Source organism: Heteronotia binoei, chromosome 1, assembly GCF_032191835.1.
Source record: "Heteronotia binoei isolate CCM8104 ecotype False Entrance Well chromosome 1, APGP_CSIRO_Hbin_v1, whole genome shotgun sequence".
Classification (NCBI taxonomy): domain Eukaryota; kingdom Metazoa; phylum Chordata; class Lepidosauria; order Squamata; family Gekkonidae; genus Heteronotia; species Heteronotia binoei.
Window position 1 is genome coordinate 174,563,626 of NC_083223.1, and position 22,808 is coordinate 174,586,433.

Genomic DNA, 22,808 nt, shown 5'->3' on the forward strand with positions numbered 1-22,808 from the left:
TATCAGTGAATTTAAGTTCACATGATGTATCACAGATGCACTGAGGTTCATGGGAAAAGCATCTCCTTTTCCCACATGGTTGAAATAAACAAGTTCAGCATCTTTTTGTCTTTTTGTCCCCCTCAGTGTCTTCTTTCACAACCAAAGTTCTGGGCAATTCAAACTTCTGCTCTGCTTCTCCGGACAAAACTTGAGAGAGGAAGTATTCGTCGAGTGGAACGGGCAATGAAGCAAACTCAGGTGAGAGTTTTTTGTTATACAATCCAATATCTCTTCTTTGTCAGTGCTGTTTGTGAAATGTTTTCTTTCTTTTGCAATATTAGTTCCCTTTAAAAATATTTGATTCAGTTTCGTTCTGTCACATTTAAGTAACTACTATATTTTTAAGTATTTTTGAATGAAGGACATTATAAGGTAGTATTTTTTTCCATAGGTGAACACCAGATTTTTTGATGATCAAATTAGGGTTCCATGTTTTAAAGCCATTAATTGAAAGCATCAAAATAGTATATACAAAACAAATACCCTGCAGAAGATTCAAGATGATGCTCAGCCTAGGCTGTTGGACTGTGAGAGAAGGTCTCTTAATTTCCATCTGCTTCTGTATTGTATGGATTCTCAGAGTAAGGGATGTGACAGATGTCTATGTATTTCAGATGTGTAAAATCTCTTTCTGTCCTTAGAAAGATTTTTCCATATCTCATGCTTTTTCCATATGTGCACTTCCATCTTTTTGTAAGTTATTTCATTAATTTCAGTGGAGTGTAACTTCCAAATAAATGTGTTCAGGAAGTTAGACTTGTCAGCTGCCACACCCAGCCTTTCTTGATAATGACATTAAATGTTTTTGGATTGGATCCTAACAGTTCTGTGGGTAGAAGTGGAGAGCAAACAGTTACTTTGGAGTAAGTCCCATTCACTCTGTGAGATTGTGAGGTTTAGGAAGTCTTTTAGATACTGCTAAATAAGCTTGTTATGTTGTTTCATCTCTCTCAAAGGCTTGGATTTTGTTTTGAAAAGGACACAACAATAATAGATTGTGAATGAACACTCTGTATGTAGTGGAAATGTTATACATTTTATTTATCTGTTTAAAACATTTTAATGCCACCTTTCCATACAAATAGGATCCCTAAGGTGACAAGTGTAAAAGTATAAAAAAATTTCAGCAGCATTTAAAATACTATATAAAATAATTCAGTAAAATATATAAACACAAAACATCAAAAAAAAGAGGAGGGCCAATAACAATTATTTGGAGTATTCCAAAACAAACAAACAAAAAGTATTCAACCATTGGTGGAAGACAACAATCCTGGGAGACAGATGAAGCTCCCTGGGGAGGAGGTTCCAAAGTTTTGGCACCATGACCCAGAAGGCCCTTTTTTGGTTGCAACCTGCCCAGCCTCAGACGGCAGGGCTGACTGAAGCAGAGCCTCCAAAGATGATGAGACTGGATGGGCAGGTTCATGTGAGAGAAGGCAGTCCTTAAGGTATGCTGGCCCCAAGCCACATATGGCTTTAAAGATCAATAGAGAACCAGTTTGGTGTAGTGGTTAAGTGCATGGACTCTTATCTGGGAGCACTGGGCTTGATTCCCCACTCCTTCACTTGCACCTGCTGGAATGGCCTTGGGTCAGCCATAGTTCTCCCAGAGTTGTCCTTGAAAGGGCAGCTTCTGTGTGAGCTCTCTCAGCCTCGCCCACCTCACAGGGTGTCTATTGTGGGGGAGAAAGATAAAGGAGATTGTGGCCACTCTGAGATTCGGAGTGGAGGGTGGAATATAAATCCGATGTCTGTCTATCCAGTGTCTTTCAATGCTATCACTTTGAGTTGAGCACAGAAGCAAATTGGGAGCCAACTTAATGAAACAAGACCCACTCCAGTCAGTGCTCTGGCTGCAGCATTCTGTATCAGCTGTAGCTTCCAGAGAGTTTTCATAGGTAGCGCACATTACAGTACTCTAATCTTGATGTTACCAGGGCATGCACCGCAGTGGCAAGCTCATTCCTGGCCAGAAAGGGTATCAACTAGATCACTAACCAAAACTGCTGAAAGGGATACCTGGCCACCGCTGCAACCTGTTTATTCAACAGAAGGACTGAGCCACAAAATTGCTCTTTTGGTTGAGTGCAGCCCCATTGAGAACAGGAGATACCCCGTTTCCTAAAATATCCCATAGGAGACATCCCATTTTACTGAAGAAGTCCCATTGTAAGAAATGTTAGGGATATCCAAACTTACAGTTTTTTTCAGGGTGTTGAATTGCCTAATGTCACCTTGTTTTCAGAATGTTGGTTATTTATCAGAAATCGTTCCTTGCTGGTCAGTACAGTATTGCACTGGAATCCTATGCAGTCAAAGCCATACCGACAATATTTCCCCTTTTTATAATTCCACTGTTAGCGACTGCTGTTTTGATTCACTGCTGTACAGTTCCTTTTTATGCCATGTGAAAGATGCCTTTAATGATTGATTAGCTAAGAAGGCTAGAAACTGATTGGGTAATACTGAAAGGTCAACCAAGACTGTTCTGTGTTTTGGGGAAAGCACAGAAGAGTGTGCAACTGGCAGGAACTATTGTCTTCATAAGTAGCATATCGGAGTTTTGTTTTCTGCATCTCTGAAGAGTGGAAAGAAAAATAATGAATTGTGGCTGGAGTCTTTCTGGAAATGTATTAATATTTGAGAGCTAATGTGGTCATTCAGTGACATAGGTGTACTGCCTCTGTCAGTTTCTGAATTTCACTTCTCTTTCTGTACAGTGGGAATATTTATGGTCTTCCTTGTAAAGCTAAAAAGATTTTGCTGTTGCCGATCCTAATGCTATAGGGCTAGAATTGGTAAACTCAAGCACTCATTACAGGTGCTGTCCAAAATGGCCTTTCCATTGCAAATTAGCCTTGCATCTGGTGTAATACTTAGTACTCATCACTTGTACTTGGATCAGAAGTTTGGATTGGATTGTGACTCTATATATCTTCTTCTCAGAGAACAGCATTAATGTGGAACAGAGGCATGAAGTCTCAGAACACAATGGCCATGATGGTGAATAATTGGGTACATTCTATCCAGGTTGGCGATTTCAACAGCCTCCTGAAAGCAGTCGTTAACACAGGGCCTAGGTGACACTTGCCAGCCACACTTTAATCTTTTACTTAGTAGTTCTGCCAAAACAAAACAAAAACCAAACCCTCTCCTTACTAATATTGTGTTAAGCTGGCCACATGTAATAGATGGGGCAAAGTTGTCTAGCTGTGCTGCCAGAAAGGAAAGAAAGGCCTCTGAAGTATTATTGGAAGGAGATAACAGGTGCACATTGGGTGGAATCCCAGCTAGTCCTTGCACAAGTGAGTCCCAGTTTGGACCTATGCTTTAAAATCTAATATCAAGCATATTTAAACCGGGGATGAGTATGCTTTGGGTCTTATGCTCTTCCGCCCTGGCCAGTGTTGCCCAACGCTTCTTTATACCTGTTGTTCCTTCCCCACTACCTCAGTTGGTTCTGCCTTCCTGCCTTAGGTGTCTCTCAGTTATTGGTGCTAGTGTCTTGAAGGGGACAACTCAGAGACTCTGCATCCGCCCCGTCTAAGCAAAGGCTGTAAACTTGTTTCCCCCCCTTTTGCTGTGACCCCTCCCACCCTTGGACTAAGGAAGACTCCTTGAGAGGTCACGATGCTGTGGGCTGTGCCATCGCCTTGCTCCATGTCTGGTGGTTGCTGATCAAATAAGCATCTGGCTTGGTTGATGGCGTTGTCTCTGGGACTTTGGTGGAGAGCCTTGTCTACAGGAGGTCTTTGAAGTCTGGCTCCACCTGGGTGAATGCTGGACAGAAGGCTTGAAGAACTGGATTGGCAGTTTCTTGAGGATGATGCTAAGTGAGTTTGTTCTCCTGTGCATCTCCAAGGCTCGCTGCAAGTTCTGAAGCTAAGCTGATGGGCTGGTTTTTTGCAGCATTTGATTTTAATTTTTATAGCAGCTATAACTGTTGGTTGTTCTAAAGATTAGTGCAATTTTATTTAATTTTTTTGAGGCTGCTGATGTAATTTATTTTTATGTTGTAATTTAACTTAATCTTTGTATTGGTGAACAAATTGAAAAAGTTGCTTTATGGACTATTTTTATATTGAGAATAAAGGTACAAATTAGAACCATGAGGACAGTGGCAAACAGTTAATTTGTGTGCTTCTATGCATCCAGCTGTTGTCATTTCCTGAAATGCGAAAAACATCTCCAGGTTTCTTACCTATCCCAAGATAATTGGGAATCTGTTTGCCACTTCTTCAGTCAGCTTTGAAATCTGGATCAACATAGTCATACACTTTGTCCTTAAAGAATGTTTAATATTGTCCCATACCTTATGACTCAGGTAACTAAGCACCCCAGTAATTCATTGCTAAAAGGTCTTTCTCTTGCCTCTCTCTCTGAGTCGACACTTCTGAAAAGCTCATGAATAAGTAGCTGTTAGTCCATGTGAAGAACATTATGCAAGCAGTCTGTGACCAGATGTTCACCTCAAAGTAGCTTCTGTTATCTGTTGGGGAAAATGTTGGCAGATCATGTCTGACCACCCAAATGTAACCCTGGGATCTGTGCTTGAACATCCATTTCTTGACTGCAGTGGCTGCTCCTGAAAGTAGAGGGACCCTCAAAGTAGCATCTGGAACAGTGTGAGGACTTGCAGTCAAAAAAGAGAATTGGGGAAGCCTGAATGAGCACATGGAAGCACTTGGATATGCACATGGGAATCTTTGGACTTCAGCCAGTGCATTTCTATCCTCAAAAGTAATAAAATTAGAAATGTAGAGTTTCCCTACTGACGAATGATTTAGCTGTCTTCTATTACCTAATGAAAAAACTATTGTAGATCACTTGAAGAGAATTCCAGTGGCTTAAAATTTGCAACATAGGCTAGTAAGTGTTTTTTTAAATTGGCTACAGCTGTTTTTTTCTTGTGGTTTCTTCAAAAGGGTAGTAGTGTTGGCAATTAAAATGAATTATAGTATCCAGTGTACAGTTCAAAAGATTAATTTGAAATGTGTTTGACACAATGTTACTTTTTTTGTTCTCCATTTTTTACATCAACTGGGAAAAAACTGACTAGTTAAACAGCTTTTGTGATGGGCCTAAATCCTTTTGCACTCTTTAACTGTTGTTTAATGTGGTGATTGCATATTTTCAGAGAGAGAACAAATTGCGCTTAAAATGAAACATTTAATTACCATGCTTTAAATTATTTTGGGGAGGGACGGTGGCTCAGTGGTAGAGCATCTGCTTGGGAAGCAGAAGGTCCCAGGTTCAATCCCTGGCATCTCCAAAAAAGGGTCCAGGCAAATAGGTGTGAAAAGCCTCAGCTTGAGACCCTGGAGAGCCGCTGCCAGTCTGAGAAGACAATACTGACTTTGATGGACCGAGGGTCTGATTCAGTATAAGGCATCTTCATATGTTCATATGTTCATATTTGAAATAAATAGTTTAGTGGAGTGAGTTGGAGGCACCATATCACTCCAGTCTTGGGCTGCCTACACTGACTTCCAATTTGTTTCTGGACGCAATTCAATGTGCTTGTCTTGACCATCAAAGCTCTATATGATTTGGGACCAACATACCTTAGGGACCACCTAATCCCTTATAAACCTGCCTGACCATTACAGTCATCTTTGGTGGGGTCCTTCTTCCTGGGATTATGCAGGTGGCAACTTGAGAGAGGACCTTCTTGGTCCTGTTTCTTGAGGGATATTTGTCTGACCCCTTTGGTTGCTTTAATGTTATTTTAATGAGGTATGTTAGTGAGAGGGGTTTATTTTAAAAGTTTTATAATGTATTTTATCATGTATATTTTAAATTATGAGCTGCCCTGGTGGCTTTTGTAAGGACAGAAAGGCAGGACATAATTTTTTGTAAATGAAATAAAATATGTGTGTCCAGGTACAAGAAGCATCTGAGAATAGCAAGCATGTCCAATTAAATACAGAAGTGAAGAATCATTTCAAAGATGAACTGAACTGGCTGAAGTCAAATAGAGTGGATTGAACTACAATTTTTAAAAAATCATATAGTGTTTTTGTTAGGGAATTTTAGGAGTATGGGGCCCTTTCCGAGGACTCCAACCCACCTGGCTTGACGGGGGTGGTGTTGAAACTGGCAGGAACCCCATAATTTGAGAGAGAGAAACCTGTTCCAAAGTATTTATGATTTATTGAAAGAAAACTATACTGCACAAATGTTCAAGCAAGAAGCAATTTCAGTATTCATCTTACAGAAGAGAAAAGACAAATCAAGACTTATAAACAGTGCATTTATTATCTATTTAGAAATGCATTCTGCTGCTTCTGACAAAATCGAACCATGGTGTTGGCAGAGGGACCATTAGCATCTCAAACACTGGTGTGAAATACCTTTAGAATTCAGATTAGCTGTCAGTTAAGAAATCAGGTGGTCCTGATGACACCCAGATCCTTTTCTGACCAGAAGACTTTGACTAGAGTAATCGCATCACTAGATTAAAATACCTCCCCTGTCAGGGCAAGAGCATGGAGCCAGATCCTGATATCTAGATGTTTTGATGTCAAGACTGGAACTCAGAAACATAAACAGGTTTTTTAGAGCAGAATGCAGGGTGCACTGCCAGACTTAAAGAGCCTCCTGTAGTGCCTTATGGGAAAAAACAAAACAGAGAGGCCTAAGCAAATACAGGTTGTTGTTCAGAACTATCTAGCCTATAATTTGGCCACAGTCTCTCCCCACCTTCGATTTGGGGTGGTTCTGTGTCAACTAAAACCTTGACCATTTGTTAGGAGTATTGAGTGCATGGAAAGAATAGGTTGAAGTGGGCTAACTAGATAGAATTATAATAGGTGACCTAAAACTTTTGAAATAGCCCATTCAGATACTCACATCCTCAAATTCCATTTAAAAAACTGAAAGTTATAACCTAAAGCTATAAAATAAACTGGTAAAGATTTCTGTAATGTGTTAGAGGCAATTAGTTCAGGCAGCTCATTTAAAGATAATGTTAACAACTTGACTATGTAATCTGATGTTATTCACATATCTATGTTGGACTCCTAATGCCCCTTTCTAATCCAATCCTGGATAAAATCAAACCACCAAATAAGCAAAGAATGTCTGTGAGTTAACTGCTCCTCAAAAAGTTGGTCAGTTTCACACTGGGTGTTTTGTTTTGTTTTAAAATAAGAGATTCTTCAATCTGTATATACTCTTGTTAAACCATCTTTGTAGGACATTACTGGATCTTCTTCGTGGTCTCTGTGCATCACACCGATGGGAGAAGGCGCCAGCGCCGATCACGATCGGTAAACTTCAAAGCTGCGGATTTCCGCGCCTCCGCCCCAGTGCACATGCTCAGGAGCCCCACCGCGCATGCCCACTGGGACGAGAGCGGACATCCCGCCAGTTCTCTTCTGACCGCCGCGCTGATCAGTCGATCTTTGGCTACGGTCGGTGAACTTTGTATCAATCTGTTGGTTGATTTATGTAGATAGTTGTTAGTTAGTTTTTCTAGTATAGTATAGTTAGTTAGTATAGGCTTGTTGCTGCCGCGGGAGTGTGGGGTGAGTTTCCCGCCCTTTGGGCGACCCCCCCCTCTTTTTTCTATCCCTCCCGTGATCCTCCCGCCGTCTTCCCTTGCGCATGGAAAGGCGGTGGGGCTTCTTCAGACGGTGAGTTAAGTGTGGGAGCAAAATCGCACCGCCTGACGGACATTCGCTGTGTCTGCTGTGCCTTGGAGAACGCCACAAGCCAGACTCCTGTGCACACTGCGCGAAATTTTCTAAGCAAACTCGGAAGAATCGGGCGGCGAGACTGGCGGCGGCGCTAATGGAGCAGGCGCTTTCCCCCCGAAAATCGGCTGAAGAGCCGACGGTCGCCTGTGCGTGGGAGCTCCCTGGCCCAGGCATCTTCGACATCATCATATCAACTTCTTAGAGTTGATGGCGGTGTCCCGCGCCCTGCACTCCTTCCAGACTCTAGTTCGGGGCAGGTCGGTGGCCATCTTGACAGACAACACCACAGCCATGGCCTACCTGAATCGGCAAGGGGGCACGGTGTCCCGCAGCTTGTGCGAACTGGCAATGAGCATCTGGGAGAGGTGCGGGTCCCTGGGGATATCCCTGATGGCCGCTCACCTCCCGGGGGAACAGAATGTCCAAGCGGACTTCCTAAGCCGAGGGGAGCGTTGCTCCACGAGTGGGAGTTGAATCGGGTCTATCTGAAATCAGTCTTCCAGCGCTGGGGCACGCCAGACCTCGACGTTTTTGCGACAAGGGACAACAAAAAATGCAGACTGTTCTGCAGCAGGAGAGGAGTGGACTCCAGATCCCTGGGGGACGGCCTATTGATCCCGTGGTGCTATCACAGCGTGTACCTGTTCCCCCCCGTCCCACTCCTGACCCGGGTGCTGCAGAAGGTTCTGCAGGACCGGCCGGTGGGTATTCTCGTAACGCCGTGGTGGCCGAGGCAACAGTGGTTTCCCATCGTCCTGGAGCTGGCGAACGGCAACTTTCACCACTTCCCGCAGGTGCCGGACCTCCTACTATCCCACGGGGGGCGGGTACTCCACCACGATGTTCCGCACTTAAAGCTAACAGCTTGGCGTCTGACACACAGCAGTTATCCGAGAGAGTGAAATTTGTTATGTTAAACTGTAGGAAACCTTCCACGCGAAAGTCGTATTTGTACAAGTGGGGTAGGTTTTCCAGGTTTGCTGACGCTGTAGGGGTTAGCCCGCGGGTGGCGGGCCTCCCTGTCATTTTTGATTTTTTGGTTTCTCTGCTGGATGCGGGACTGACAGTGACGTCGGTGCGCGTCTACCTGGCCGCCATCTCGGCAGAACACCCGCGGGTGGATGGTCAGTCTGTTTTTGCCCACCCGGACTCTAAAAAGTTCCTGAGAGGACTAGCAAGGTTGTACCCGATGGTGCGGATGCCCGCCCCAGCTTGGGACCTGAACCTGGTGCTGAAGGCCTTAACTGGGAAGCCTTTCGAGCCTTTGGCTACTTGTGCGCCCCACCTCCTGGCTTGGAAAACGGCTTTTCTGGTGGCGATTACGTCCGCCAGGCGAGTGGGCGAGCTGGCGGCTCTCCGCTGTGACGCCCCCTACTTGACATTCACTCCGGACGGGGTGGTGCTTCGCCCAGACATTACCTTTCTGCCTAAGGTCTTGTCCTCCTTCCATCTCAACGCTGAGATCTTGCTGCCAGCGTTTTATCCTAACCCGGCGTCCGAGCCTGAACGCCGGCTACACGCCTTGGACGTTAAACGAGCCCTATCCTTCTACGTGCATCGTACAAAGGGCTCGAGGAAGGACTCCCGGCTGTTTGTGTCCTACGCGTCTGCAGCGAAAGGGAGGAGGATATCGTCCCAGAGGCTCTCCAAGTGGATTGTCGAGGCGATCAGGCTGTGTTACCTACTCTGCAAAACGCCGCTCCCGGGGCCAGTGAGGGCCCATTCCACGCGGGCGATGGCCACTTCGGCGGCGTTCATGAAAGGCGTCCCACTTCAGGACATCTGCAGGGCCGCTACATGGGCTTCACCACACACCTTTGTGTCGCACTATGCCCTGGACCTGAGGCGGCGTCGGGAGTCTTCGGTTGGCCGTGCTGTGCTTCAATCCATCTCCTACTGACGGACCGTGGCACCCGCCACCAGGTAGGACTCTAGCTTGCTAATCTCCCATCGGTGTGATGCGCAGAGACCACGAAGAAGATAAACAGGTTTCCTACCTGTAACTGATGATCTTCGAGTGGTCATCTGTGCAGTCACACTACCCGCCCTCCTTCCCCTCTGCATCCGGTCCGTCAGGGGCTGACGCAGCGGTCAGAAGGAACTGGCGGGATGTCCGCTCCCGTCCCAGTGGGCATGCGCGGTGGGGCTCCTGAGCATGCGCACTGGGGCGGAGGCGCGGAAATCCGCAGCTTTGAAGTTTACTGATCGTGATCGGCGCTGGCGCCTTCTCCCATCGGTGTGACTGCACAGATGACCACTCGAAGATCATCAGTTACAGGTAGGAAACCTGTTTTTCTTCCCCCCTCATCAGTGTATAATGATGCTTCTTGTTTCCTTTGGAGCCGCTGCCTGGATATGTTGCATGCTTGTTTACTTTTGCTGGTCCATCCTTACTCTAGTGTAGAGGAGGTTCCTCCAACCCACCCCCAGCCATTAGAAGGGGAGCCCATTTTTGCCCCTTCCCACCATCCTGATACCTTTCTCTGCTTTCCTTGCACTCTCCTCTCCTCTGCCAGCCCAGCCACCATTATTGCACAGGCTCTTTGTGCTGCATGCAAAGTCTCATAGGCGCTTCATTACCCTTCATCTTTGTTTGTTGTGTGGAGCTATGCTGGGGATACATGGGGGGGGGAGTTATGGGCGATCCACTGAGACCTATTCCCAAGCCATTGCTATCCTACTAGGTACAGAAGAGTTCTTTGCAAGTGTTTCAGCAGCGTGGGGAAGGAGGGGGAAAACTGGTTACTTCTTTTTCAAAAATGTAAAAATGGGGAATTGAGAAAGGTAGGGGGTTTCTTTATTTCTTGTGATGATTCTAAAATGCCAAAAGGAGGGATTGTCTCTGTCAGGGTAAAGATCTCACTGGAGAGGGAAGAGATGACTAATCTTGGCAAAGTGGATGATTAAAATTGTTGTTTTCCATTTTAATTTTTTTTCAAACAGCATGAGTCTCAGATCACTGAATAAAAAAAGGAAATGGAGGGTGTCACCAGCTTGTAGCAGCACACACCACACACACTCACGCACACGCACACACACACACACACAAGGCCTGCTCCTGTGGCCCCATAGGAAGATGAAGAAGGTGCTGCCTCACCCACCTCACTTCCATATCTTTTTTCCCCAGGGAGCTTAATCTTGTGTAAATATCATTACATTAGCTTCATGCTGCTTGTAAAACCCCCCTAAAATGTCAGATAACAAGATGCCATTGCAATCTTAGGTTTGTTTCCAGAGACTACCAAAATAATTCCCCCTCCCCCAACATTTGTTAATTGAAGCATTAAAGGGAAAACCATTCTAAAGCTTTGGGCTTCCCATCCCATCCCATACCAGTGGATGTCTCTCTTGTCATGTCAATTTCATTCATTTTCATTCCACCCTGATGTCCTCCTGGGAGAAGCAGGGTGACCAAGGGGAAGAAGAAGAAGGTGCCATAGCCATGTCTGCCTTGCTTACCAAAGCTTCTCTGGCAGCTTTTAAAAACAAGCAGTATATTTGTACCTTAATGAGATTTATGCTAGATTGTGTTTGCTGCGGGGGCGGGGGGAGACAGGGAAGTGAGGTGAGCTCAGCAGTACTTTCTCCCTCTTCCTGGGGACTGCTACCCCACTTCTCCCTGGAGCAGGTCTTGTGTGTGCGTGAGGTGCTACTGCAAGCCAGAGACTCCAACCAGCTGTTTCCTTGTCTTGCTGCCCTTGTCTTGTTGCAATTCTTTGCACTTGACCATGTTCAGCCTCATTTGCCATGTTGACACCCACTCTCCCAGCCTCAACAGATCCCTAAGGTCTGATTCAGTATAAAGCAGCTTCATATGTTCATATGCTTCATATGTTCAGGTATGCTAGAGGTAGGTTCATCCCTAATCACGTAGGACCTTAAATATTAGTGCCTTGAACCTGATCCAGTACTCAACTGGAAGCCAATGTATCTGGTTCAGAACTAGCTGAATCTGCACCCGCATAGATGTCCCAGTCAGCAGGCGCACTGCTGCATTTTGTTCCAGCTGCTTCTGTGTTAGATTCAAAGGCAGCCCTGCACAGAGCGACTTAACAGTAGTCAGTGCCGGATTAAACCCTGTGGAGGCCCCTAGGTAGTCAAACTCTCGGGGGCCCCTTGCCAATTATCTCAGAGACAGAGCGTCTGCCCCACTGCAGTCTGCAGGCAACCTCAAAAGCCCCTTTGACAAAGCTGTGGGGGCAGGGCCAGATCTACATATTTTTAAGGGGGGGGCAAAAGTAAAAAATGGCACCCCTTATATTTTCCCTTCATTTATATAAGGCATGTCTATGTTCATGTGAAGCGTTGATTATAGTTGGCTGCCAGGCGGGGCCAGCCTTGATGAAGTCTATATTGCTTCTGCTGAACTGTCTGGCATGGCTAAAGCAGTACAGGGATGTAAAGCAGACTCTCACACAGGGAATAGCAGGAAAATAAAGTCAGGATTACTGGAGAGATCAGTGAGATAGTCACATGCAACACAATGAATAAGACTTCCTGCCACCTTCAGCCACCTCCCTGCAGCCGCAGCTGCCTTCCTGCTGCCTCCTGCCTCCTCCTCGCAGCCGCTGCTGCCTGCTGCCACCGCTGCCTTCCCGCCACCTTCCACCGCTTCCATGGAGCTGCTGCCACCTTCCCACCGCCTTCCGCGCCTCCCCACAGCCGCCATTGTTTTTCCACCACCTCCCCGCAGCCACCACTGTCTTCCCATTGCCTTCCGCCACCTCCTCACAGCTGCTGCTGCTTTCCCGTCGCCTTTCACTGCCTCCCCGCAGCCGCTGCTGTCTTCCCGCCACCTCCATGCAGCTGCTGCTGCCTTCCCACTGCCTCCCCGCAGCCACCACTGTCTTCCCACTGCCTTCCGCCAACTCCTCACAGCTGCTGCTGCTGCCTTCCCGTCGCCTTCCACTGCGTCTCCGCAGCCGCCGCTGTCTTCCCGCCGCCTTCTGCCACCTCCATGCAGCTGCTGCTGCCTTCCCGCCGCCTCCCCACCGCTGCCACTGTCTTCCCGCTGCCTTCCACCACCTCTCCAAAGCTGCTGCTGCCTTCCCACTGCCTCCCTGCAGCTGACACTGTCTTCCTGCCTCCTTCTGCCGCCTCTCCGCAGTCACCAGTCTCCCCGCTGCCATCCACCACCTCCCCGCAGCTGCTGCCCCCGCCCCACTGCAACCGTCCTGCTGCAGCTGCCTTCCTGCCACCTTCAACTGCCTCCCCGCAGCTGCCGCTGCCTTTCCGCCGCCTCCCCGCAACCGCTGCTGTCTTCCTGCGGCCGCCTTCCGCATCTCCCCTACCCCCGAACATGTTTCACCCTTAGCTAAGGGCCTATCTCTGCTACTGAGAGAGAGGCACAGACAGACAGACAGACAACCTGCAAACCAGTCTGACTCACAGAAACAATCAAGACTCTTTCTTGGTGAACTGACTGGAGGCTCTGGAGCAGCCATCCCAGAGAAGCACTGCACACAAAACCTGGAGGGAAACTTTGTTGGGCTTCTCAAGGCACTCCCGGACAACTTGGTCTTTCCACTGTCTCTTTCCCTTCCCCTTCCCCAGGGAACAAAGGGAAGTTGTTGTCCCCCCCCTCTCATTTGCACTTGATAGAAAGAGTGGAGGCAGCCAAAAGAGCAAAGGGAACTTTAAAAAATCTGTTCTCTGCTACTGACAGAGTCAGCCTGCAAGTTACTGAGGGGGGTGGGGAAGCAAGCTCCCAATGCAGGAAGCTTTGCAGTGATTTTGCCAGCCCAATCCATCTCTCTCCCTGTCCCATTGCTCTATGAGAGCCAGTGCTGGCTGGCTTGGTGCTGCCAGATGCAGAAGAGGGGCTGAGGAGTTGCTGAAGGGCAGGCGAGCATGATGGAGCCAGCTTGCCTGGCTGGTTTTCCTACTTTTTTTTTGCTACAGGTGATTTGGATTTCTGCTTCTGGGGGGGGGGAAGTGTTCTGTGCCCGCTGCCCACCACTCAACCAGAGCCCAGGCGGAGTTTAGCAACGGCTTCCCTTTCCTCCCCTCCTGACTCAGCCGAAAGTGCCTTGCAAGCCCGGCGAGTGCAGAAGCAGTTTTCTCTCGCTCCAGAGATGGGTTTCCCTGGGGCTGGGCTTGCAGATGGGGAGAAGGTGGGGCAGGCAGACAAAGAAGGAAACAACGGGGGTGGGGTCAGGTGAAAAGAGAAGCGGACGAACAGCGAAGCAACGACGAGGGAGGGGAGGGAGGAGGTGGGCGGACGAAGGGGGAAGCGATGGGGAGGAGGCGAGGCAGGCAAGCTGAGGGGAAGGGGCTGATAGAGGAAGAGGCAAATTGGCCACAGGGGGAAACTGGCATGGGGGGAAAACTGACCCGGGGCCCCTAAAAGCATGAGGACCCATAGGCAAGTGCCTCATTTGCCTAATTATTAATCCAGCTCTGTCAGTAGTCTAACCTGGAGGTGACCATTGCATGGTTCATCATAGCCAGGTTGCAGGAGGAGAGATAGGGAACCAGTTGCCTGCCCAGCCAGTGATGGTAAAAGGCTGATCTGGCAATGATTGTGACTTTGTCCTCCATTGACATTGAGGTATCCAGGATCACTCCTAGGCTCCTCACCATTGGCATTGGTGTCAATGATGCCCTGCTAAGGGTTGGGAATCGAATTTCCGACCCCACCATGACTCAGGCACAGGACCTCCATCTTCAATTGATTTAATTCCAGCCAACTCTGCTGTAACCAGTCAGGCACATCCTCTAAGCCCTGGGGCACAGTCCAGCCAACCGTCCATCAACTGATATAGCTTGGTGTCATCAGCCTACTGGTGACACCCCAGCCCAAACCCCCGGGTTAATTGAGCGTGGGGGTGCATATAGATGTTGAACAAAACATCCCTGCGGGATGCCACATGCCAAAGGGTAACACAAAAACTCTCTCCTTGAGAGCCACCCTCTATCTCTGACCATGGAGAAAGAGTAGCTGATGCAACACTGTCCCCTATATCCCCTTGTTGGCAAAGTGGTGGGTCATAAGATTGAAGTCAACTTTGTCACATACTTCCATTAAGTCAGTAGCAACAGCAGCACTGACCTGCCTCAATACAGGTGTCTCTGGAGGTCACCCATGGAGATTACCAGTGCCGTTTCTGTCCCATGGCCAGGGTGGAAGCCGGACTGGAATGGATCCAGATAAGAGGCATTATCCAGGAAAGTCTGGAGCTGTTCTGCTACCACCCTGTCAGCTACTTTGCCCAGGAGCAGAAGATTCAACACTGGGCACTAGTTGTCTGGGACCATAGGGTCCAGGGATTTCCTACTACTGCCTTCTTTAAGGGCCTTGGGAAGGCTGCTGAAGTTGACAGTATCTCCCAGGGGAGCCCGAATTCTGTCACTGCTGACTTTTACCAGCCGTGATGGGCACAAGTCAAGGGGGCAAGTGGTGGGCTTCACAGCTGCCAGGATCCTGTCAACTTTCTTCTAAGAAAGTCCACTGAACTGGTCCAATGTTGGACCTGAAGATGGCCATGAGGCATCTAGCTCATGTACTGTATCAACCATGGCAGAGCGATAAGATTTTATCGACAAAATAGCTCACAAAGGTCTCACATCTAATAGCCAATTCCTTATCCTTTTGATTTCCCTGTGAAAGGGAAGTTAGCAATCTAGTGGTCTTAGCTCCTATTTCATCCTCCACAGCTCCGAGGTATACCAAGGGGCTGTTTTGGCATGGTAGCGAAGAGGGTATTGGAGGGCAATTTCATTGATGGCTTCAGAGAGCTGGAAATGCCAATCCTCCACCAGCTCATCTAGCAGACTGCCAGGGGGCATTGGATCCCACAGAGATTTTGGAAACCAATCAGATCCATCAGTCTTCACAAGTGAACATAAATCAGATTGCCACCAAAACGAGGAGGAAGTGGGGTGCTTACACAGGCCTTCAGGACAAAGTGGTCTGATCATGGCACCACATCAATGGCTTCCAGATCCACAATAATCTACATCCCAAAAATCAAGTTCAGCATGTGACCTGCTTGATGCGTGGGAGCTGATACAAACTGGGAGAATCCTAGCGCAGCTATAGGTGGCACTAGATCCATGGCCTGTGAATAAGTAGCATCGTCAGCATGGATGTTAAAGTCCCCCAAGACTAGAACCCTAGAGTGCTCCAGCACCATGCCCAATACTGCCTCCAACAACCAAGTTCCTTCTATATACACAGACCAGGGCTCACTCCTCTTGTAAGGAGTGATCCTAATCTTTTTCACTGGGCAGGGATTACTTCTCTTAATTAGAAGCAATTTCCCTTTTTGGCTTGAATGGGGATCCTCTCTGATTCTCTCACTCCTTTTGCCTCCTTCCCACTCCACAGTCAGTGCTTAACTGGCACTCCTTCAACTGTTAGTTCCCAACTGTCATTCCTTCACTGACTCCCTTCACAGAATTCTGTTTGAACAGCCTGTCACTCAACGGTTCTCAGACTCTGTTAGATATTAACCCTTGAAAGTCCATCGCACAAATTTGTAATTTTAACTTGTTTGGTAATACAAAACTTCTGCTGTGTTCACCTTGGCATCCTTGCAGAATGTATGCAGGACCTTATATAGTATTTGATTATTTACTTATATTGTGTATGAGTCATTCTCTCTGCAATAATAGTTCCCCATAGCACACAGTCTTTTTTTGTTAATTAGACAAATGTGTCCCCCTACCTTGTTGTGGTAATACATCCCTGGTTAACAGTTTTCTCAGGTGTGGTGTTTTTAATATATATACAGATTTTTATTCCTTTAAATCTGAAAGTAGTTTATGAAAATGAGAAGGCATGATTGGGAGCAGTAGGAACAGATAAGACTTTATTCTTAGTAGATTTGTATAAAAGGAATAATAGGGTTATAAAAATAAAATGAAATTAAAGAAGTGAAAAATTAAATACTTTAGGGATAGTTGTATCTAATTTACACAGATGTTTCCTGCCTTGCAAGAGAATAAGAGATAAGATTTACCTTTCATTATGCAATTCTGTGATCTATTTTGAGTAGTTTTTAATCACCATTTCTATTGTATCCACATGTTATCAGCCAGGAGTTAAATTCCACCCATTAATGAAATAGTTTAGTACTTTTTTGTGCCCTGCCTCTTATCATATTGTTGTTTTATTCCATTAGGGAAGCAGCCAGAGAAAGTCAATATTTTGGCCTCCAGTGAATTTTTGGAAGTTCGGTTATGTCTTTGTCCTGACAGCCTAGATAGAGGATCTCTGGGGTTGACATTTTATGACAAATGTTTCCTGATGATTTTGATTTCTGCTGTTTTTAAAGTGAATGACTTTAAATAAATGCTTCAGAATTACAGTAATGTAACATCCACATATAATCTGCCATGTGCAACTTGTTTTCTGAGACTGGGGCACAGAAAAGAGAAGCATTGTTGTTTTTAACTGGAAAGCTAGATTAATTTTATTTTGATCCTTTAATCTAATTTATTATATATCATCTATAGTAGGTCTCAGACCCCACTCCATTAAGTGCTGTCACCATGATTTTCTGTACAAAGAAATGCAAATGCTAGTATTGCTGCACAGTCTTGATATGGCTAGCATATGGCTAGCAGCTGGTTATTTTACTTGTGCACCAATTCTGAACCCGTCATAGTTGAAAAATAAAAGCAGCTTCCCATCGCCACCATGGTACATTTAGGTGTACAAATGTTTTATTACTGTGGTTAATCACCACCAACAAAAAGGGATGTAAATTATGCATTAAGAACAGCAATTTCTCTTTTAAATGCTCCAGTATACTAGAATCATAGAGTTGGAAGGGACCTCCAGGATCATCTAGTCCAACCCCCTGCTTCATGCAAGACATTCACAAATACTCCTCCAAACACCCAGTTACTCCTACTCCATGCCCAGAAGATGGCAAAAAAACAAAACAAAAAGATCCCTGGCCAAACTGACCTGAAGAAAAGTGCTTCTTGGCCCCAAGGTGACAATCAGCATTTTCCTGGGCATGTAAGAAGAAGAGGAAGAAGAAGACATTGGATTTATATCCTGCCCCATACTCTGAATCTCAGAGCGGTCACAATCTCCTTTACCCCACCCCCACAACAGACCCTGTGAGGTAGGTGGGGCTAAGAGAGCTCTTACAACAGCTGCCCTTTCAAGGACAACTCCTATGAAAGCTATGGCTGACCCAAGACCATTCCAGCAGCTGCAAGTGGAGGAGTGGGGAATCAAACCCAGTTCTCCCAGATAAGAGTCCACGTACTTAACCACTGCACCAAACTGGCATAAGAAAGGGCCATAAGAACTAAGCACTAATGCAACCCTTCCTGCCCTCCCTCTCATGATCAGCCTAAATTCACAAATCAGCATTGCTATCGGATGGTCACAGGAAACCTCCAAAAGAGAGCCCACCACCTCCCAAGAAAGCAAATTCCACTGAGTAACCACTCTTAACTGTCAGGAAGTTCTTCCTGATGTTTAGCAGGAAACTCTTCTGATTTGATTTCAACTCTGTGATAGCCCTTCAAGGACTATCATATCACCTCTTAGGCTAAACAAACCCAGCTTCTTCAACCTTTCCTTGTAGGACTTGGTCTCCAGACCCTTCACCATCTTTGTTGCCCTCCTCTGGACACATTCCAGCTTGCCTATATTCTTCTTAAATTGTGGTGTCCAAAACTGAACACTATACTCTAGGTGAGGTCTAACCAGAGCAGAGCAAAGTGTTGCCATCACTTCACTTGATCTGGACACTATACTTCTGTTCATACAGCCCTCTTTTATCATCAGGATATGTTTTTGTAAACTGGGGTGAAGATTACTTGGCTGAGGTTTAGAAACATTATGGCTCTCTAACTACTCTGAGCTAACGAATTCACAACTGTAACAGAATAAGAGGGTTCTGATCTGGATGCCTTGCCTTGCAAATGACAAAAAAGTAACAGGGAGCATGGTTTTCTCAACGGTAGCACCTCTGCTGTGGCCCATTCATCTTTAGAAAGGCTTGCCAAGAAAGATCCCTTTCAATATTTAGAAAGGTGGCAGAAAATTTTCACAGTAAAGTCACCTTTGAGGAGTGATCGTGGTTCGTTTTATACACACACACACACACACACTTAAACTTTTTATTGGACTGTATTCAGTATTAAGTCATGAGGAACTTTCAGAGCATAGGGCAAGATCTGTCAGGCTGATTTTGCACTGACCTTTTACTGGCGCGACCACCCTCCTCACGCCGGCGGATCTGCAGGGATTTCGCACCAGAAGCGCCGGCGCAGCCAAAAGAGCCGGCAACTTCCGTCGCGAAACCAGCTCAAACGGAAACCGCCAAGAAGCAGGAAAACGTTTGAGCGGGTTTCGCGATGGAAGTAGCCGGCTCTTTTGGCTGCGCCGGCGCTTCTGGTGCGAAATCCCTGCAGATCCGCCGGCGTGAGGAGGGTGGTCGCGCCAGTAAAAGGTCAGTGCGAAAACGCCCTCAGTAATAATATGTGACAGAATAGTGCATTTGTTGTGGTATTTGTTTCTGAAAAGGTATCTGGAAATGGCCACTGGGCTAGATAGATAACTTGCTAAGCCTAGTAACTTATTTGTATTTTAAAATGAAACAATCCATTAGTGGCCTCTGTAAACAGGGTGACCAGTGTGGAGGGAAGGGACACGCAGACCTCTAAGAAAAGCTCCAATTTATTTGTTATCTTTGGCTGAATCAATAAAGAATAAATTTTGAGTGATTGCAGAGATTAAATTACAGCAATTTAGAGATGCAGCCTCCAGAAAAGAATTGATGTACTTTATTTGAGGGGGGGGGGGGGACTGTTCTGTCCTTGTGTTCTGTCTGCCCTGTATATAAAATTGAAGGACTTTAGTCTGTAGGTCAGTCAGTCTGGCCACTTTCATGATTGCCAAATCACTACTTAAAATTATGTGTAATGAATGTGAGCCCTGGATAGTGCTTGCTCTAAATTAAAATCAGCTTTGGGTCAGTTACTGAAAGAAAAAAGTTTCTCCAGATGTGCATGAAACTCTAGTTTAAATTTGCTGTGTGTGTTGCAGCCCAACTGCCTACCAAAGATTGTGGTTCTCAGACCACTGGCATATTTATCTGTGACATATCTGTTGCTCCTGGAACCCCCTTGAAAGTACTTAGTACATTGCAAAGGCTGTTCTGGACAATTACATTCATTTATAACAAGGGAACCGTTAATCTTTTTAATGCTTACAATTTGGAAGTGGAATACAGTGGCAGTTGTTTTTTTCAGCATAGTTTTACTTTGTAGTAACATCCTCATGTTAATAAAGCTGTTTATAGTTACCCAGACCAAACATCTTATCTGGGGAGCCAGATAATTGCACTATTAATTTAAAGCTGGCTGTATTCAAGGAAATACTTTATGCTTCAAACAGCATCACATTATGTTAAAAAGTGTTAACTTTAGTGAAGTACTAACTCATAGCTGTCCAACAGTATCATGAGGTAGGTAGTATTTTAATCACATAACCATTTCTTTGTATTCCTATTTCTGCCGGAGGTTTTCAGCTACAGGGAACCAAGTCAACCCACTGAAAATGAATTTGAGTAAGAAACAGGCTGCAACTTTATTTAATCTCAGGATAATAAAACAATAAGAATTTATTTACAGGATCCTCAATCTCTTCTCTTGGTTGTCGCATGTGTTATCTGTGTCACTGATCTGCCAGGTCCTGCTTGGCAGTGAGCTCAAGGTATCCAAAGAGGTGGAGAATCTGGTGTGTGGTAGGGTTATCCAGTTTGAATGTAGGATACAAACAAGGAATTGATTATATCTGATGTGGCTTTTTGGTGGTATATAAAGGGCTGTGAGGGCTGCCACATGTGGCTTGGACAATTGCCAGTCCTGACTGATAAAATCCTGCAGGGAAGCTTTAGTTAGTGTTGTAAATGCTTGCAATATTAAGCGGGATTTTCTGGAGATTTGGAAGGAGCCTGTAATCAGCTGTGTGGTGTTGCTTTTTAATCCCACTTTGGATAAAACTATAGTGGCCAGTTATAGGCCAGCTTCAAACTTGCCTAGGGAAGATAATTGGGAGGATGAAGAACAGCTCTCAAGTTTTCTGGAACAATCACCCGTCCATAATTGTCTTGGTTGTGCTCTGAATGATCTTTGCTTTGTGGATCTTTTTTTTTTTTTGCTAGGGTAGTAGCCAGTTTTTCACAAAACAATGAAGCAGTGAGAAGGGACCAGGGGAGAGGAGACAAGATGATTGAAAAGTTGAACTCTGTGGATGAGATCCAGAGAACCGAAAGTGGAGTTATACTATATGAGCAGGGGGATTTTGGCCTCTGTTTGTACACCATGAAAAGCTGCTTCTGAGAGTCAAGGGACCCTTTGGGAATGGCATGAGAACTACAGTTGCAGTGTTCATTGCTCAAACAGAAATGCCTTCCAGTTGTGCAAACAGGCCTTTGAATGCAAACCCAGGGGGGTTGCTATGCAGAAGCAGGCAGTGGCAAACGACCCTCAGAAGGTCTCTTGCCTTGAAAACCCTATGAGGTTGCCATACCTCAGCTGTGACTGATGGCACTTTCTCCATTGAAAAACAGAAATAAATTATATCCTTTTAAACTGTTGTTTTGTTTAATGATTGTGTAAACTTTAAATATAAAGTTCATCAAGAAGCAGTTTACATGACAAGCTGTAAAGACCTTTTGTTCCTCTTATAACCTTTTGTTCCCTTTATAACCCTTTTGTTCCTTTTATGACCCTTTTATGTGTATTATAGCACAGAATTAGATTTCATCAGCTGCTATTTAAGTCACTGAATTCTTCTGTTATCTCTTTTTTAATGTATATGAAGTGGTTTATTTCATAAGTCTTATGAACTTTATTCTGCCAAAGATGTTTTATTTTGTTCCACTGCTAAGTAGAGTCTTAAATTTTTATTTATTGGGCTATCTGTACCCTACCTCTCAATAAAATATTCTTCAGGCAGTTTATAATGTGTTTACTATTTTCAGGCTCTTGCAGACCAATTTGAAGACAAGAAAACACCAGTTTGTGAACGTATGAAACTTTTTTACAGTTGCCAGGTTCCTCCACGTTGGGCTATACAGGTACAAGATAAACCTGCTGTTTAACTTGAAGTAGGATTTATGATTATTTTAGCATTAATTTGATAAAACTGGGGGAAATGTTGCAGAGGGAAAAATCAGTGCATGTCTTTCAGTATTAGACTCCTTCCCCCATTTTCCCATAGTATTAACCTAAAACATCAATTTCTGAAACAGCTTAAAACATAAGGATACTTTAAAGTACATATTTTCCTTAATACAAAACTTAAAGAGTCATGATGCAGTAACAATTTCAAACTGTGTTTTAATAATATTATTCAGTGATGACACATAACCACAAAATCTAGAATAATAGAAGCCTGTGACCATGAGACTTTTCTGACTCTACCTTTCCAATGCATGCTTCATTTTCTGACACAGAAGAATGGTATTTTTGTTAGTTTGTTTATTAAATATCTCAATAATCCTTCCAGTACAGAAAACCAAGTGTTTAATTTTTGGCTGTGTAGCTTTTCAGGTCAAATCAATTTTCTGAGTAACAGGCACAGTGGTGATTTATTATTGATCTTGATTGCAATATTACGCTCAAAGCAGCATATTTATTTCAGAATTCTTTGTGATATGTAACCTAATAATTATTATGTATTTCCCCCCCTGATACTTAATTTTGTAATTATTGCACACAAATAACTGCTGTCAAGAATTATTTCTCCATAACTGGTAGATTAGTCTCCTTTTGTCCATGGAGAATAGAGGCAAGCTTCCTGGTTTTGAAAACTGTCAGTCAGACAGCCATTTGCTGAGGCATCCAAATATGGATGCCTGAACAAACTGGAGTTTGCCCTTCTTGTAAACTGGGATTCTAAACCATGGTTTAATCCCAAATTGTGAGGAGGAAACAGATGGAGTTCCTTACAGCTTGTTTTAGTTTACTAAGATAAAAGGCTCCACACAAATGTGATTTCTTTAAGCAGCAGCCTAATTCCACTGTACCCTGTGCCTTGTGCACTCTTCAGATCCCATCAGTTTGAATACAGACATGTCTGAATGT

General features: G+C 45.1%; 1 protein-coding gene across 1 annotated transcript in view; it reads left to right on the forward strand.

The window, feature by feature from the left end:
* Window positions 1-22,808, forward strand: part of TTC27 (tetratricopeptide repeat domain 27) — a 169,336-nt gene that overhangs the window by 73,347 nt on the left and 73,181 nt on the right. Inside the window, exons 10-11 of the mRNA XM_060244359.1 lie at window positions 127-240; window positions 21,704-21,799. Coding sequence (XP_060100342.1) covers window positions 127-240; window positions 21,704-21,799 — 210 coding nt within the window. The remainder of the gene's footprint in view (window positions 1-126; window positions 241-21,703; window positions 21,800-22,808) is intronic.